Source organism: Oncorhynchus gorbuscha, linkage group LG15 (genome assembly GCF_021184085.1).
Source record: "Oncorhynchus gorbuscha isolate QuinsamMale2020 ecotype Even-year linkage group LG15, OgorEven_v1.0, whole genome shotgun sequence".
NCBI classification, from domain to species: domain Eukaryota; kingdom Metazoa; phylum Chordata; class Actinopteri; order Salmoniformes; family Salmonidae; genus Oncorhynchus; species Oncorhynchus gorbuscha.
In genome coordinates this window covers 42,740,388-42,758,637 of record NC_060187.1, presented here as the reverse complement: position 1 = coordinate 42,758,637, position 18,250 = coordinate 42,740,388, and the positions used below count along the sequence as shown (strand labels likewise).

The following is an 18,250-nucleotide window of genomic DNA, read 5'->3' as shown; positions in this document are numbered from 1 at the left end:
TTTTTTTTAACTGTTCAGCTGATTTATTTTTGGTCTTAAGGAAACAACCCTTTCATTTTGATAACTCTCATGCCTCCAACATGACTAAGTGATTTTGACAAGTTGTATCACTAACGGTTGTTGTTTGACATTCGAACAGACCTCCATGCGCATGATCAATAAATATTCCCGCCACAGATTGGCGCCCAATTATCGCATTATTCAGTTTTGCGTTGTAATGGGCTATGATTTGGGTTGTGTAAACTGATCCTGGATCTGTTCTGATCTACTTCTTACCCCATGGATCCACTGGCAAATGTGACATTATTTTCTACACCTTTGTTTTTTACTTTGAGCAATTCACTTCGAAAGTTCAGACCAATCACTAAGGCCTACGTTTTTACTAATATACAGACATTTTTGTAGTCCTGTCAATAAAAAAATATGGAAGAGAGCGCCCCAAATGGTTCTATCGTGTAAGCATAGTCACCGGAAGTCCTAGCTGTTATATATGTTTATGATGGCGGCTTTGGTGGGTGAGTGATGTTTTGGCTAAAACGTAAAGCGAGTTACTGGAACATATCTAACTAATTTGTCTCACAAATATTACACTTTTGTATCGTTTCCGATTCATTTATTATATTGGTTGTTCGTGACATTTTTTTGTTATCACAACGGTTTGTATTCCCTGACCTTGCAAGCTAGTTAGCTGCTAGCACTCCAGAACCCCTGGCTTAATCAGAAACAACTATATGCTAGTTAGCAAATGCTGTTTGTTCGTGTAGTTAGCTAGCTATAAAGCTAGCACGCGTGAAGTTTCTCAGACATTGTGCATGGTTATTAACGTCTGTGGTAAATCTAGTAAAGACTAATACATGTCCCTGTTTTACATAAGAGCAATGGCTCATACTGCTAGCTAGCTAAGTAATGTTAGTTAGGGACTCCCGAGAGGCGCAGCGGTCTAAGGCACTGCGTCTCAGTGCTAGAGGCGTCACTACAGACACACTGGTTCAAATCCAGGCTGTATCACAACCGGCCATGATTGGGAGTCCCATAAGGCGTCGCACAATTGGCCCAGCGTCGTCCGGGTTTGGCCGGTGTAGGCCGCCATTGTAAATAAGAATTTGTTCTTAACTGACTTGCCTAGTTAAATAAAACATTTGTAAAGCATGGATGGTAGCTACTGTCGCTATTACATTTACATTTAAGTCATTTAGCAGACGCTCTTATCCAGAGCGACTTACAAATTGGTGCATTCACCTTATGACATCCAGTGGAACAACCACTTTACAATTAATATTTCTATCACAAACGTCAGTCAGCTTATTTAATCACCCAAGAAAGTGCACTCCCTATTCTATAGCACTGCCGCAAGTAACCGTTACGTTATCTAAATACAGCCAAACAACATTTGTTGACATCTGCTTTTTTTTTTGTCTTTCCTGTGCAGTTCCTCGCCTGGCCGCGTTTGGTACCTTTTCATCAAGGTAAGCATAAGGTTAGGCAAATTACGCACTAAAGGTGATATAAACAAAGAAGCCTAGGATTTACTATAGTTAGTAACAGGTTCTTTCTGTTTTGAAATCACCTGTAACCTTATGAAATGTTTGCTCTATTTATTAAATCCTTAAAGTAGTGTAATTTGTGTATTGTTAATACCATTTAGTTTGTCTTGATGGTCAGTCTGTTGTATTGTAAGGTCGTATTACCTAATCTTTTTCTTCCACACAGATCTATTTCAGTATTTGCGATACAACCGTGCCTGTCGCTACACCACATTGCTAAAAGTGGCAATGCTACATGGTAAGGGAGGTCCTGTAAACGTCTCAATTTGTCAAAATATTTGTTTGAGTACTTCATATTACCTCCTTTTCTTCCAGTGTGGTTTCAGTCAGAGAGAAAAGCACAGCGGTGGCTGCTGCCAAGCCCGCTGCAGTAACAAGCAGCAAGGGAGAGTATGTTATCACTAAGCTGGATGATCTGGTGAATTGGGCACGCAGGGTAAGTCAATGTCACAACGCAAGTACTCTATGTTCTTCAGTGGCATATGGTCCATTTTGAATGTTTGTGTCAATCTTTCAATAAGAAAATCAAGAAGTGCACCCCTCCATCTAAAACTCCTTTGTGACATGTTCTATTCTGTGGCTGACTGGCTGCCAGTCAAACAACTGTCAAAATGATTAAACTAACTATAGAGGGCAGCACCGTATGATCGCAGGCATTCCTCTAATCCAGCCTTAAGCTTCTTTTTTTTGGCACTCAGTCGGGTTTCAACTTACTGTTGAGTCAGAAAAGTAGAATACACAAGGTGCAATTTCTATGTTTGATTGTGTGTGAGAAGTTTTGACAGTCGGGCACATGCCCACAGGTCCTGATCCACATTTTACAAAATGGTGCTGACAGAGAGGGCTGCCTCGCTTCTAGTCCTTAGGAACTTTGCAGTATTTTTTATGTATTATTTGTTAGCCCAGAAAATCTTAGGTGTTATTACATACAAGCGGGAAGAACTATTAGATATTAGAGTGGCGTAAACTTAACAGGAAAATGACTTTCCCGAAGCGGATCCTTTGTCCGAACTACCCAAGGCATTTGAGCTGATTCTAGGGGCTGACCCAAAACAACACCGCCAGAGAAGAGGTAGACGGAGCTCTCTTCTGGTCAGACTTCGAAGGCGCACACTCCACTCAACGCTTCCGAGTATATTACTCCCCAATGTCCAGTCTCTTGATAACAAGTTAGAAACTAAATTAGGGCAAGGGTTGCTTTCCAGAGAGACCGGGATTTTACATACTCTGTTTCACGGAAACATGACTCAATCGGGATATGTTGTTGGAGTCAATACAGTCACCTGGATTCTTTGTACGTCGCGCCGACAGGCGTAAACATCTCTCCGGGAAGAAGGGTGGGGGTGTATGTTACATGATTAATGACTCATGGTGTAATTGTAACAACATACATGAACTCAAGTCCTTTTGTTCACCTGACCTAGAATTCCTCACAATCAAATGCCGACCGTGTAATCTGCCAAGACAATTCTCCTCGGTTATTGTCACAGCTGTGTATACCCCCTCCAGCTGATACCACAATGGCCCTCCAAGAAACTTTCCAACAATTGTTTACAGACATATTATTTAACTTATTCACTGTATCACAATTCCAGTGGGTCAGAAGTTTACATACACTAGAAATTGTCATCGCTTTAGAAGCTTCTGATAGTCTAATTGGCATCATTTGAGTCAATTGGAGGAGTACCTGTGGATGTATTTCAAGGCTTACTGTCAAACTCAGTGCCTCTTTGCTTGACATCACGGGAAAGTCAACAGAAATCAGCCAAAACCCCAGATTTTTTTTGTAGACCTCCACAAGTCTGGTTCATCCTTGGAAACCATTTCCAAACACCTGATGGTACCACGTTCATCCGTACAAACAATAGTACGCAAGTATAAAAACCATGGGACCACAGAGCCGTCATATCGCTCAGGAAGGAGACTCATTCCGTCTCCTCGAGATGAACGTACTTTGGTGTGAAAAGTGTAAATCAATCCCAGAACAACAGCAAAGGACCTTGTGAAGATGCTGGAGGAAACCGGTACAAAAGTATCTATGTCCAAAGCAAAACAAGTCTTATATCGACAACCTGAAAGGCCGCTCAGCAAGGAAGAAGCCACTGCTCCAAAAAAGCCAGACTACAGTTTGCAACTGCGCATGGGGACAAAGAACGTACATTTTGGAAAACTGTCCTCTGGTCTGATGAAACCAAAATAGAACTGTTTGGCCATAATGACCTTTGTTGTGTTTGGAGGAAAAACAGGGAGGTTTGCAAGCCGAAGATGACCATACCAACCGTGAAACACGGGGGTGTCAGCATCATGTTGTGGGGGTGCTTTGCTGCAGAATGGACTGGTGCACTTCACAAAATGGATGGCATCATGAGGAAGGACAATTATGTGGATATATTAAAGCAACATCTCAAGACATCAGTCAGGAAGTTAAAGCTTGGTTGCAAATGTGTCTTCCAAATGGACAGTGACCCCAAGCGTACTTCCAAAGTTGTGGAAATTGGCTTAAGGACAAAAAAGTCAAGGTATTGGAGTGGCCATCTCAAAGTCCTTACCTCAGTCCTATAGAACATTTGTGGGCAGAACTGAAAAAACTTATGCAAGCAAAGAGGAATACAAACCTGACTCGATTACACCAGCTCTGTCAGGAGGAATGGGCCAAAAAGGGATGCTTGTGGAAGGCTACCCAAAACAAATTTGACCCAAGTTAAACAATTTCAAGGCAATGCTACCAAATACTAATTGAGTGTATGTCAACTTCTGACCCACTGGGAATGTGATGAAAGAAATAAAAGCTGAAATTAATCATTCTCTCTCCTATTATTCTGACATCTCACATTCTTAAAATAACGTGGTGATCCTAACTTACCTAAAACAGTTCATTTTTACTAGGATTAAATGTCAGGAATTGTGAAACTGAGTTTAAATGTATTTGTATTTGGCTAAGGTGTATGTAAACTTCCGACTTCAAATGTATATACTATATTTTATACCATATATTGCATCTTGCCAATGTCGCTATGTCATTGCTCATTTGTATATTTATATGTATATATTCCTTTACTTAGATTTGTGTGTTACGTGGTTGTGGAACAGTTTGGTTATTCTAACATGGCAGGAACCTAGGAACAAACCTAGAGGAACCAGGCAGTGGCCAGTCCTCTTCTGGCTGAGCGGGATGGAGATTATAACATTACATGGCCAAGATGTTCATAGATGACCAGCAGGGTCAAATAATAATCATCACAGTGGTTGTAGTGGGTGCAACCGGTCAGCACCTCAGGAGTACATGTCAGTTGGCTTTTCATAGCCGATCATTCAGATGTCGAGACAGCAGGTGCGGTAGAGGGAGTTGGAAAACAGCAGGTCCGGTGAACAGGTCAGGGTTCCATAGCCGCAGGCAGAACAGTTGAAACTGGAACAGCAGGTGGACTGGGGACAGCAAGGAGTCATCAGGCCAGGTAGTCCTGAGGAATGGTCCTAGGGCTCAGGTCCTCCGAGAGAGAATCAGAGGTAGCATATTTAAATTCACACAGGCCACTGAATAAGACAGGAGAAATACTCCAGATATAACAAGACTGACCCTAGCCCCCCGACACAAACTATTATAGCAAAATTACTGGAGGGTCTGGAGACACTCTGGCCCCGTCCGACTATACACCCAGACAGGGCCAACCAGGCAGGATAACCCCGCCCACTTTTCCAAAGCACTGCCCCCACATCACTAGAGGGATATCTTCAACCACCAACCCGGACACGAAGATCACGTCAGAGATTCAATCCACTCAAGTGACGCACACCTCCTAGGGTCGGCATGGAAAAGCACCAGTAAGCCAGTGACTCAGACTCAGATATTGCTGCACTGTCGGAACTAGAAGCACAAGCATTTCGCTACACTTGCAACATCTGCTAACCATGTGTATGTGACCAATAAAATTGTATTTTGTTAGTCACTCTCACTCAGATCACGTTAACATGGCATAAGTCATGGCAAAATGTGTAGAATTGCAGGAAATTAGCTTTGAAACAACTTGCAATTTTTTTTATTCTCTGCCATGGGGGGGGGGGGGGGGGCGAGAGGTGGGGGCCAGCCATATCTCACTTTTCTTTTCACCAGAGATGAATAAGGGAAAGCATTGACTGACTCAGTGATCATTGTTCAGATTGGACTGATAAGTCTACAAAGCAATCTGTCTTTGTGTGTTTCTACATTAGAGCTCCCTATGGCCCATGACTTTTGGACTAGCGTGCTGTGCGGTGGAGATGATGCACATGGCGGCTCCTCGTTATGACATGGACCGGTTCGGAGTGGTGTTCAGAGCCAGCCCCAGACAGGCCGACGTCATGATTGTGGCAGGCACCCTGACCAACAAGATGGCCCCCGCTTTTGCGCAAGGTATTTGACTGAAGGACATGTTTCTTTGGAGAAAGGAGTTCTGTATTTGCTTTTATTGAGTGTATGAATTCACCATGATGTTCATTATTTCTCCTAGGTTTATGACCAGATGCCTGAGCCAAGATATGTCATTTCCATGGGAAGGTAAAGTATTGTTGTAATATGATTGGATTTAAACAGAAACATTTTAGTGGTTATCTAGTTTGAAATGGATCTCATGATCGCCTGAACTTTTTCCATTTAATAACACCTCCCTAAAGTTATCTGCTTCTACTGATTTGTTATTTCCCTACACTAAGATTTACCATTACACAGTGCTTTTACTGTGTTGGTTGACATTCATCTTGCATTTCATATTTAACTGTTAGTTGAGCCACTTATCTTATTACTCTGTCCTTCAGCTGCGCCAATGGGGGTGGCTACTACCACTACTCTTACGCAGTGGTCAGAGGGTGTGACCGCATCGTACCAGTGGACATATACGTTCCAGGTATCTCCATTGTTTTTTAAATTTATTTTTATTATGAAACAAATAATACTTTTATCCCGGATATATGTACAGCAATGTGGAAAATAAACCAATCACAATAATAGCTGTTTTTGAAGATTTAATTTGCTTTTTATAGAAAACATTTGACTCAAATTGATTGTTTACTTGTCCTCTTGTAGGCTGCCCTCCCACAGCAGAGGCCCTTCTCTACGGGACGCTCCAGTTGCAGAAGAAAATCAAGAGAGAGAAGAAAATGAGGATTTGGTATCGCAAGTGAAGTTCTGTCTGGCTGTTTGTAAATGTTGTATTTATGGGTGGTCTGGCCACCCAGTAAACCGCTAGGCAATATCCTCAGGAGTCACTCTGGGTATTCTCTGGCTCCTCTTCTCTGTATAAACAATTAAATTCATTTATTCTCGTTTAGTTTAACTGTTGTTGTTCTTGGCCCTGCACAGATTTTGATACTGGCAGGTATGACATTCATCAATTTCCAATTTTATCTCAGCAATAGAATAATTTTAACTGAACATTTTAAACAATATTTCTATGGTCATCACTATTTAGAGAAAGTCAAATCAGGTCTTTTGCTTTCTTTTATGGTCTATTCTTACCCTTTTGTAATGTGTTGGTGTACTTTATCTGAAGACTATTTGTACTTCAGTCAGTAGATGGTGCACTTGGTACACACAATAGTTCTACAGAGTTTAGATATTTTCTTCCTTTGTCTCTGGTTCAACCAAATAGTTCCTGTTTGAATACTCAATGTTTCCTTTCTTCCTTGAAGTAATCACTGATCTGACATTGAATTGGCGTAAGCAAGCTTTCCTTGGTATTACTTTCACCAATTGTCATGTCAGATCAGTGTTTACTTCAAGGAAATGAGGTTTGATACAACCTTAAAGTATTGTCACAGGGGCCCGTCTTTGGTTCTACTCAGCAACACCCAATCCCAAATTAACCCTGTATGCACATCTTTGACGATTGGTAGGTAGCAATAGGGATACAATTCCACCTAGCCTATCAGGAAGCAGGGTGGAGCTATTAATATTTTATGGGAAAGTTGATAGGTCTAAACCATTTTAACATGTTGGCACAAAAAAGGCTCCCCTTGTGTGATTTGGCACGATAAATTACATCCAATCTACATAAAATGTTGACTTGTTGCCCTCTTGTGCTTATTCTGCAAGAAATGCATGCTCCTTAAATATAAGTTGATATTTGACAAATCTCATTTTCAGTAACTCATCATTTACCAGGCTCAAGGATTTGTGACCCCATGGTAAATATTTATGGATTCAGTTGAATTCTTGTGAGATCTGAAGGTTGTCTCATATCCCGAGGACCTCTATTTAAAAAAACACTTCATGATTGGGGTGTAAGCTACAAATAACACTTATCTATAACCAGGGCCAATAAGTGAGGTAATGTGCCACGACAACTTATCCATTAATGATTAACAACTTCTCTAGATGGAAAAAGTAACTCTTTACTTAAGGGACTTATTCTGAAGCTTGTCCCACCCAGCCCCTCGGGAAATAATTGTTTTCTTGTCAAGAGTGCAATTTTGATTTATATTCAAATGGAAAATTGAAAGCTGTTTAAACAGGCAGCCCAATTCTGATCTTTTGCCCAATTATTTGGCAAAGGAACTTCTGATTGGTCAAAATACCAATAATTGCTTTTTGAGGTCTGTTCGATTATAAAAGAAATCAAGGTTTGTTGATTTTCGTAAATTTTTCTGAATGCTGTAAAAAATGTAACCTTTATTTAACTAGGCAAGTCGGTTAAGAATACATTCTTATTTACAATGACGGCCAAACCCGGATGACGCTGGGCCAAATGTGTGCCGCCTTATGGGACTCCCAATCACGGCCAGATGTGATACAGCCTGGATTCGAACCAGGGACTGTAGTGACGCCTCTTGCACTGAGATGCAGTGCCTTACACCGCTGCAACACTTGTAACAGAATAAAACCATTAAGGTAAGCAGTAATGGGCAGGTACTACCATCATAGGTCTTATCCTTTAAAATATATAACTTGTGTATATTACATTAGTTTGATTATTTCGTTCCAAGTCATCTCATCTTTGTAGAGTTGCTGTCAAAATCACAATTTTAGTAGTTTAAAGTAAACAGGGCTTACTTTTATGACTGCTAATCACCAACTATCAATCACTTAGATCATGTATTTTCAGGGTGAGATACTGTTCCTTGAGCAGCAACTGTGTTCTGTGTCTGCTCAACACAGACCAGACAAGTAGGCGTTCGGGCAACCGAAGCAACTCAGTGTTGGTCCCATGTTTCATGAGCTGAAATAAAAGATCCCAGAAATGTTCCATATGTACAAAAAGCTTCTTAATGTTGTGCACAAATTTGTTTACACCCCAGTAATGAGCATTTCTCCTTTTCCAAAATAATCCATCCACCTGACTGGTGTGGAATATCAAGAAACTGATTAAACAGCATGATCATTACACAGGTGCGCCTTGTGCTCGGGACAATAAAGGGGACACTTTAAAATGTGCAGTTTTGACAACACAATGCCACAGATGTCTCAAGTTGAGGGAACGTGCAATTGGCATGCTGACTGCAGGAATATCCAACAGCGCTGTTGGCAGAAAATGTGTTAATTTCTCTACTAGTAACCGCCTTCAATGTTTGAGAATTTGGCAGTAAATCCAACTGGCCTCAGTCGCAGACCATGTTTAACCACACCAGTCCAGGACCTCCACATCTGGCTTCTTCACATGCGGGATCGTCGGTGGTGGTGGGGGGGGGGGGGGGTAATTGAGCATTTGTCCATAAGTAACCCCTTTTGTGGGAAAAAAAAAAAACTAAATTCAACTCCCAGCTACATCGCACAGTTCAGGTTTGATCTGATTTAGCTCTAGAGAAACTGCACATCGAGCTCACAGGAAAACTCCAAAACTAAATTAAAAATGATCGGTCAATTAGTTGGTTAATCTCTCAGCACTAATAATTGGACAAAAGATCAGAATTGGGCTGCATGTGTGGTATGTAAAATGCTTGATGTTGCAACACAGTTAAATGTAATGCATTCTGTGACAAATTGCAAGAGATACACAATTGTTAGAGGGAATACCCAAACAAATTCATTTTGACAGAAGAAAAGTTTGATTTAAATTAGTTTATTGAAAGATGAACATCCCTGAGTGCTTGTGGATTTGACAGTAAACTAATGTGGCTTTTTAAAATACAGGCACTTGAGAAGGCATGACATTGCAGTGGCACCAAGCCATTTCACTCTTTCAGAATGGTGGGAGTAATCATCTTGCGGAAGGCATAGTATTTGCATTCGCTTGGGGGGACAATATCCATGGTTGTGGTGCTAATCATCTCCTTCTTGAAGCCAGCCTCAAGCAGTTGAGGCATCTGGGTCTCCTGAAAATCATTAACACAAAGATATGGTCTGTATTGTGGACCTGCATCACACATTATGGGGCCATTTAACCCTTTACACTTGTGGAAATTGGCCTGTGAATAGTGCCAAATTGAAATGTTTCTATCAGAAGAAACATAAAAAGCATATGCATGACCATGGTAGCAATTAAAAGAGAACACTGGAGATTATGGAAATGATCAGACAACAGTTCACCTGACTGAATCCAAACAAACTGTTGATTTTATATGCATTTTACATTTACTGTACTTTTCGCAGCGTTCGTCAACAAAATCTGAAAACTCTGGATACAATCAGTAACATAAGAACATTCATGACATTTTTGGGGTAGCTGCAACATAACAAAAAAAATCTTACAAGTGTTTGAGTGAGAGGTCTAACTGGTGTCTCTAAGTGGACACTTGTCCAAACTGCACAGTTCCTAAGTAATCAATGCACTTTTATGACTCATGGAAAGAGCCTTCAACGATAAGATGCTTGTTTGAGCTCTCCTAGCTTTGCCATTGAGGAACTGAAGCTAGAATACTTGTAGTTGTTTTGAACACAGCGCTGCGTCCCCCCAAAAAAAAAAAAAAAAATCACATAATTACTGTTTACACAATCCAGGAACGTTTCATTATAAATCGCAATCTGGGTCAGGTGAGCATCATTTGAAAGCTAATTCAATTGCCAACATGACTAGCGAAGTTATAAAATACGATCTTACAGTGTTAGGCTTTCACAAGGCACTTAAGACAAACTGGTGTTCAACCTTCCCAAGTTCTCTCACGTCACCCCGCTCCTCCGTTCTCTCCACTGGCTTCCAGTTGAAGCTCGCATCCGCTACAAGACCATGGTGCTTGCCTACGGAGCTGTGAGGGGAACGGCACCTCAGTACCTCCAGGCTCTGATCAGGCCCTACACCCAAACAAGGGCACTGCGTTCATCCACCTCTGGCCTGCTCGCCTCCCTACCACTGAGGAAGTACAGTTCCCGCTCAGCCCAGTCAAAACTGTTCGCTGCTCTGGCCCCCCAATGGTGGAACAAACTCCCTCACGACGCCAGGACAGCGGAGTCAATCACCACCTTCCGGAGACACCTGAAACCCCACCTCTTTAAGGAATACCTAGGATAGGATAAGTAATCCCTCTCACCCCCCCCCTTTAAGATTTAGATGCACTATTGTAAAGTGACTGTTCCACTGGATGTCATAAGGTGAATGCACCAATTTGTAAGTCGCTCTGGATAAGAGCATCTGCTAAATGACTTAAATGTAAATGTAATGTGAATGAAAATAAATTTGGTGCGCGCAGAATGGAGTCATGAGTGCATGTTCTCAGCACATTTTCTTCACAATACGACACAGGTTCATTCTGCTCAGGACAACCCAGGGTATGACACATCTTTGTAACTTTACATCAAACATATCAAACATAAATGTTTCTTACTTTAAAATGTCATGAGTTTTCAAACATGGAAATGTGAAGTGCACATTTGGACTTAATGTAGGTGTGGTTTGCTTGTATGACATCAAAGCGGTATTTATTATAGTCCTCAACGTCTCATCTTTCAGATCGTTCGATTTACAGCATTCCCCCCACTCAGACAACAAATGTGGGCATCTTTTTGTGTGTGTGGTACACAAGCTTAGAACGGCTGTCAGTTGAATCCCATAAAGCACTGTAAATGGAAGAGCCTGAACTCTGACATCATATATGGCACAGTAGGTTACTGTACAGCCACTAAGTTACAATTGAGGCACTTATCAGTGAACAAATCTGCAATTTTCAACCAGTATACAGGATGATAGGGTCTGTGAGTTTAAAAGGGTTACGCAGTTGCAGTTCAGATACAATTTATCATTAACCTTTGTTTAGCCAAGAAAGGTAATTGAGGACAGATTTTCTAACAGTGCCAGGACCAAGTGCTATAAAAATGGTATTAGTAGATATACAGTAATTGGTTTAGTTTGTCTAAGTAATCACCCCACTTAGGAGTGGAATCAATAGAGTTGTGAATTTGATTTTCATAGTTTTGAAATAAAACTGTAGAACATTTGTGATCAAGTGTCGACTTTGAAGTACTGTAAAAAAAAAAATAAAAAGTGGAAACGTGCAGCAGGAAAATGAGTTAGTACTGTAGCTACAGACATACCAAATAAGCAGAGTGCAACAGAGACATAGTCACTGTACGTTAAACTAACAGGTTAATGGTTGAATGAACATCAAACCAAAAAATATTGAGGGCCACAAGTGAAATGACGTAATACCACAGTAACTATCCGTGATATACCTGTAAGTACCATCTGGCAGAAGGGCAGAATGCGTGCAAAGAAATGAAATGTGTCGAGCCCGAGAAGGAACATGTGTAGCCTACCCATGCACCTCAGAGAGATTAGGTGTTGATCATTGACTGGCTGAAAGGCGGCTCACCTGGAACATGTTGTCGATGTTGTCATATTTGGTCTTGAGAAGTTCACCCCAGGAGGTCAGGTTACAGTAGGTGAGAACACCACCTGGCTTCAGCAGCCTGTGGGCATGGCCCTATTGAGACACAATTCAACAATTGCACTATTAATGAAAACGTTAGCACGTCATTGTGGAACGATAGGCAATGTTTGTTTCAAGTGATAGGGATCGGATTCCATTAAGAAATATCTTATTCTATTTGGATTCATGTCTGCCATATGTTTGCATTGGATACAGCTATGATATCATATATGATACCAAACATTTGTGCGTTTTGTAGTCTATTACAGGGGGAAATCCCACTCCTCTGTTGGTTCCTGTGCTTTTGCTGATATGTTCATAATGTGCAGCCTTGGTCATCGAAGTGTTACTTACCTTAATGAAGTTAAACTGGTGAGTGTGCCATGTGTCTTCAGACAGAGGGTATGTGTCGTACAGAATGCCTTTGATAGAAGAGGCATAATTACAATTACACATACTTGCATATCTAAAGCAATTTACTCACTGAAGAATATACAATAATAGGTATGCCAATAGAATGCATTTTGAAACTTACCATCAAAGTGGTTGTCAGGCAGGCTGCCCACTACCTCCTCCCACAGTCCTTTGAGGGGCACAATCTGTGAGTAGAGAATAATTTAGGTTAATTTCATTTACATTAAAAAGGAGGAAAAAGTCTGAATAGAACCGAATGTGAAGTTGAAGATTTGTCTCACTTTATGTGGCTGAGCCTTGGCCCACTCCTGCAATCTTGCGAACACTCCATCATTGCACTCAATGATCCAGTGCTCCTCGATGGGGAAGGACTCGACTTTAGTTGCCGCGATGGCCATGCCAAACCCAATCTCCAGAACCCGCCCACCTGTGGGACAAAGCAGAACAAGCATCTCAATTTGTGTTTAAGTATCTACCTGTATTGAAGTGTTTTCAACTTTTCTACCTTTGTCCCAGTGCTGTGGCACCTTTCACGAAAAGCTAAACTAATAATGCACAATTTTTGTTTGTCATTTAAGGGTTCTCAAATGAATGTTTGGGGGAAACGGCACGTGATAGATGGCCTGTGGCCACTTGAAGGAGTTCCACAGAGTAGTCTTTCAGTAATGTGTAAAAATAGATTAGAAAAATACCATTTTGTTTTGCCATCACCCTTTAGGCTACTACGCTGTTAGAAACTGGCAAATTTCCACCAAAGAAGTGTATTTTCCAACAGACATTGCCAAAGCAATATAAAGACAAACATACTCTATTTACTAGAACTGGTCATATTGTATTTGGAACCAAACAACTGTTCTCATTGGACCACATTCCTCCATGCAGCAACATGGGCGCTATGGTGACGTGAGTGCACAAAAAACTCTAAACGTTTACGCAACTAACGTAGCCTAATGTATATATTTTTTTAAAGTATCAGTGATAATCATGAAACTTCTTGAATGGTATGCGGTAATAAATTGACACTCCCCAGCAAGTGCGCATTTGGCACGGTTCAATTGGTAGAGTAACACCTGCTGCAACTACAAGCCATTATATCCAACTCCGCCATGCTTTTAAACATAACGTGCATTGAGAGGAACGCCGCATATAAACTGTAAACGCATTGGTTTCATGAACGTTTCCTAACGTCTGCTGATTGATTGTGATCGTCTGTATTGACTAACCTGTAGCGCTGAATGAATTGTAGCCATTGATTAAGTTATAGGCAAATAGGCTGCCCCTTACGGTCTATTTGTTTTACACATTTGTAAGGAAAATGAATTAGTCAGGTAAAATATTATGGAACTACATCACAGAGTACCAAAATACACACCGTCTTGTCGTCCCTATGCGTTCATATGGCCCACTAGCTTGCACATTGTGTGTTGTACCTTTTGAGGAGGCTACAGTTGCCAGCGAGTGCATGTACGGAGTCTCCCAACGTTCCATAACGGGCTTGCCCAAAATCTCGAGATGAGTGTCGGTCTCATTGTAACCAGCACCAGCGTCGTGCCAGCCAGCTTTGCAGTCTTCTCCCTTGGAAAATATGGGTTGTGCCGTAGTCATTTTGGTAGTTGGCTTTCTTTATTAGATGGGGGATGGACGGAGTTGCTGATCCTACGTCGTGGCAGAGGAAGGACAGATTTTGTTGCGGTGGGGATTTATATGGGTCAGAAGTGCTGACTGTGCAAGACGTCAACGAGGCGTAAGCATAGACATTAGGCTTACTTACTACTGTTGGTCAATAAGTAGCATTTCAAGGAGTAGCCGGGTCAATGAAGTCCTAAGTGTCGAAAGCTGAGAGAAAACATGATACACTGATTGTATTTTAATAATCATGGCATATTGTAGTCTGTTTTACAACATTGCAGTGTGCCCTATTAGTCTACTTTATAAAACGGGAGGCTTGAATCCTGGATGCTGATTGGTTGATAGCCATGAGTTATTCACGGTAATGTAAGGCAAAACCCATGATGCCATAATTATATTTGTTTCAATGTGCTTCCACTGTCCTGCAGCTGAGCCAGGCATTCATAAACTTAATCTCCCCTGGAAAAAGCGCCTAGATATTATTTCCCCATGCTTCTTGCCGAGCATTTGGTTTAATACAGCTGGGGTTCAAGTGGCACTCCAGTCTATTTTTCACCCCATTTAACACCTGATTAACTCAACAAAAGCCACATCTCAATAGGTGGTCCAGGTAAGTCATGACATGGTACAAGTGGGAGGGGTTTCCTTTTTGTTTTTTATTGCTCCTCCAGCAAGGGAGGAGGTCGATGACATCACGACTTCCCATCAAACCAACTCCTTGAATGACCAACTCCTTGAAGTTTGTAGTTGTCTAAAAATCACTATTTTGCTCAGAACATATTTTATTACCCTTTAGTGTGTGTACTTTACTGTATTTATACTTAGGATATCACTTTCAAAAGGAAAATGTAAAAAATCCCTGACTTTTTTGTTGTTGCTCAGGTTAATATAAGCCTTGTGTGCCTATCCGACTCGTGCAACATTTAGCATTTTTTGTATTATTTTGCGATCTCCATCATGCCATGCGAACGTGGCAAGCTTGACAGCTTCTCTGATCCAGGACAATTCATTCATCAGGGTCATTATAAAGGCTATATCCAAAGAATTGGCAATAGAAATGAAGGTTCAAAAATGAAAATGTTAATAGTTTGCTGTCATTTCAGCTGCTTGATGTGAATGTGTGTTAGCTAGCTAGCAAAGGAGAAGTAACGTTAGCCTTGCATCATAATTGATGATGTTCTTTTCCCCCCCAGTCTGATTGAACGCCTTTTCTAATGAGTCCTGCGCAGCTCATGGGCATTGTCGAGGGAAACATACATGTTCCTGAGAGGCATCTCTTTCAGTGATGGGGTCATAATATGTTGTAGCTTAAACGTTCAAAAGATAGAGCCAGATCTGTAGGAAGAAAACAGAAACCACTCTGTTTATTACAACTGCATTTAGCAGCTACCAGATGTTACTAACATAACAAGCGCAATTTTTGTTTTTGTTTGTTTCTCTTGCAACCCAATTTATTTTCAAATCAGGCAACACCACATGTGGTCCCTCCCAACCCCTGGTTTGAGAAATGCTGCTCTAGGTCATGTGCTTATTAGGACAGTATATTTAGGCCCTGTCCAGAAGAAACCCTAGGTGCTTAATGGTGCATCTGTAGAAGTTTGTGAGGATATCAGGGGCCAAGCCAAATTTATTCAGCCTCCTAAGGTTGAAAAAAGGTTGAAGTTCTTATCCTCCTAGATCTATCTGCTGCTTTCGACACAGTGAACCATCAGATCCTCCTCTCCACCCTCTCAGGGCTGGACATCTCAGCCTCTGCACACTCTTGGATTGCATCCAACCTGGCAGGCCGCTCCTACCAGGTGACATGGAGAAGATCTGTGTGCACCACATACTCTCCACTACTGGTGTCCCCCAGGGCACAGATCTAGGCTCTCTCCACTTCTCCCTATATACCAAGTCACTCGGCTCCATCATATCCTCACATGGTCTCTCCTATCATTGCTATGAGGATGACAGTCAACTACTTTTCTCTTTCCCCACTTCTGACACCCAAGTGGTGACACACATCTCTGCATGCCTAGCAGATAGCTCAGCTTGGATGACGGCTCACCACCTTAATCAGTTGAGGCTGCTTAAAGGGAGGATGGCTCATAAGAATTTCAAAATAAGAAAATAAGAATTTGTTCTTAACTGACTTGCCTAGTTAAATAAAGGTACAATTTTTTTATTTTTAAAAATAATAATAATAATGTCCGGAATAGAGTAAATCACTCCATTCCAGCCATTACACTCCATTCCAGCCATTATAATGAGCCATTGCCCCCCTCAGCAGCCTCCACTGACGTCAAGCTCAACCTCAACAAGACGGAGCTGCCCTTCCTCCCCAGGAAGGCCTGCCTACTCCAAGACATCTCCATCACGGGTTGAAACTCCATGGTGTCCCCCTCCTAGAGTGCAAAGAACCTCGGCATAACCCTGGACAACACTCAGTCGTTCTCTGCAAACATCAAAGCAGTGACTAGCTCCTGCAGGTTCATGCTCTACAACATCCATAGAGTAGGACCCTACCTCACCTTGATGCAGCGCAGGTCCTATTCCAGGTACAAGTAATCTCCCGTCTGGACTACTGCGACTCGCTGTTGGCTGGGCTTCCCGCTTGTGCCATTAAACCCCTACAACTTGTGCAGAACACTGCAGCCTGCTTGGTATTCAACCTTCCCAAGTCTTCCCATGTCATCCCGCTCCTCCGCACAGTCCACTGACTCCCAGTTGAAGCTCGCATCCACTACAAAACCATGGTACTTCCCTACGGAGCAGCAAGATGAACTGCCCTTCTCTACCTTCAGGCTATACTCAAACCCTACACCCCAACCAGAGCACTCCGTTCTGCCACCTCTGGTCTCTTGCCCCCCCCCCAATAGAAAATGATTAAAAATAGCCTTTTGTGAACTAACAATCACACTTGACTACTCCCCACCCTTAACAGCTCTGACTTTACTGATAGCTAATTTATTGAGGGAAAATGTATTTACTATGACTGTGATATGTGGTTGTCCCACCTAGCTATCTTAAGATGAAAGCACTAACTGTAAGTAGCTCTGGATAAGAGCGTCTACTAAATTACTAAAATGTCAATGTAAAATGTTGCGTCTTTTTCACCACACTGACTGTGTGGATGGACCATTTTAGGTTGTCAGTGATGTGCATACCGAGAAACTTGAAGCTTTTCACACTCTCCACTGCGACCCCATCGATGTGGATGGGGGCGTGCTCCCTCTGCTGTCTCCTGAAGTCCATGACCAGCTCCTTTGTTTTGTTGAGGGAGAGGTTATTTTCCTGGAACCACTCCATCAGGGCCATCACCTCTTCCCTGTAGGCTGTCTCATCATTGTTGGTAATCAGACCTACCACTGTTATGTCGTCTCCAAATTTGATGATTTCGTTGGAGACTTGTGTGTGGCCACACGGTCATGGGTGAACAGGGAGTACAGGAGGGGGATGAGCACGCACCCTTGTGGGGCCCCCATGTTAAGAATCAGCGTAGCAGAGGTTTTGTTGCCCACCTTCACCACCTGGGGATGGTCAGGAAATCCAGGACCCAGTTGCACAGGGTGGGGTTGTCGTAGCAGAATCAGAATTATTTAGGTAACATTGATAAATAAGATATTTTATCAACTTTCATAAATATGCTTATGTGGGAAAAGTCACTTGGGGCCCAGAGAGGGGAGAGGTCAGGATTGTCTTCATATGTGAGGGTATCTGTTAAACCATGTGAAGGGCTCCACAATGTCTGTACACCAGTCACTCCCTACTTTTCCCTTTGGGGTGAGGAGTATGGCAGTGTCTGGAACCATTGAATGTCCCCTCTGATGTCGAAACTTGTCTTTCATAGTATATGACCTAGAGGCTCACTCCTCTCAGGGAGCTTGTCCAGGGGTGGGTTGTACTTTGAG

At 42.0% G+C, this 18,250-nt stretch overlaps 1 protein-coding gene and 1 pseudogene across 1 annotated transcript; one reads left to right on the top strand and one right to left on the bottom strand.

The window, feature by feature from the left end:
* The first annotated feature begins 420 nt into the window (after positions 1–420).
* On the top strand, positions 421–6,842 carry LOC123997421 (annotated as a pseudogene).
* A 2,716-nt stretch (positions 6,843–9,558) lies between these two features.
* Positions 9,559–14,417, bottom strand: LOC123998045 (guanidinoacetate N-methyltransferase). The gene is made up of 6 exons (XM_046302879.1): positions 14,159–14,417; positions 13,010–13,155; positions 12,850–12,913; positions 12,669–12,736; positions 12,258–12,368; positions 9,559–9,827 (listed from the first exon to the last, which is right to left on the bottom strand). The coding sequence occupies exons 1-6, from the start codon at positions 14,331–14,333 to the stop codon at positions 9,687–9,689; spliced, it is 705 nt and encodes a 234-aa protein (XP_046158835.1). The 5' UTR covers positions 14,334–14,417; the 3' UTR covers positions 9,559–9,686.
* Positions 14,418–18,250: the final 3,833 nt, after the last annotated feature.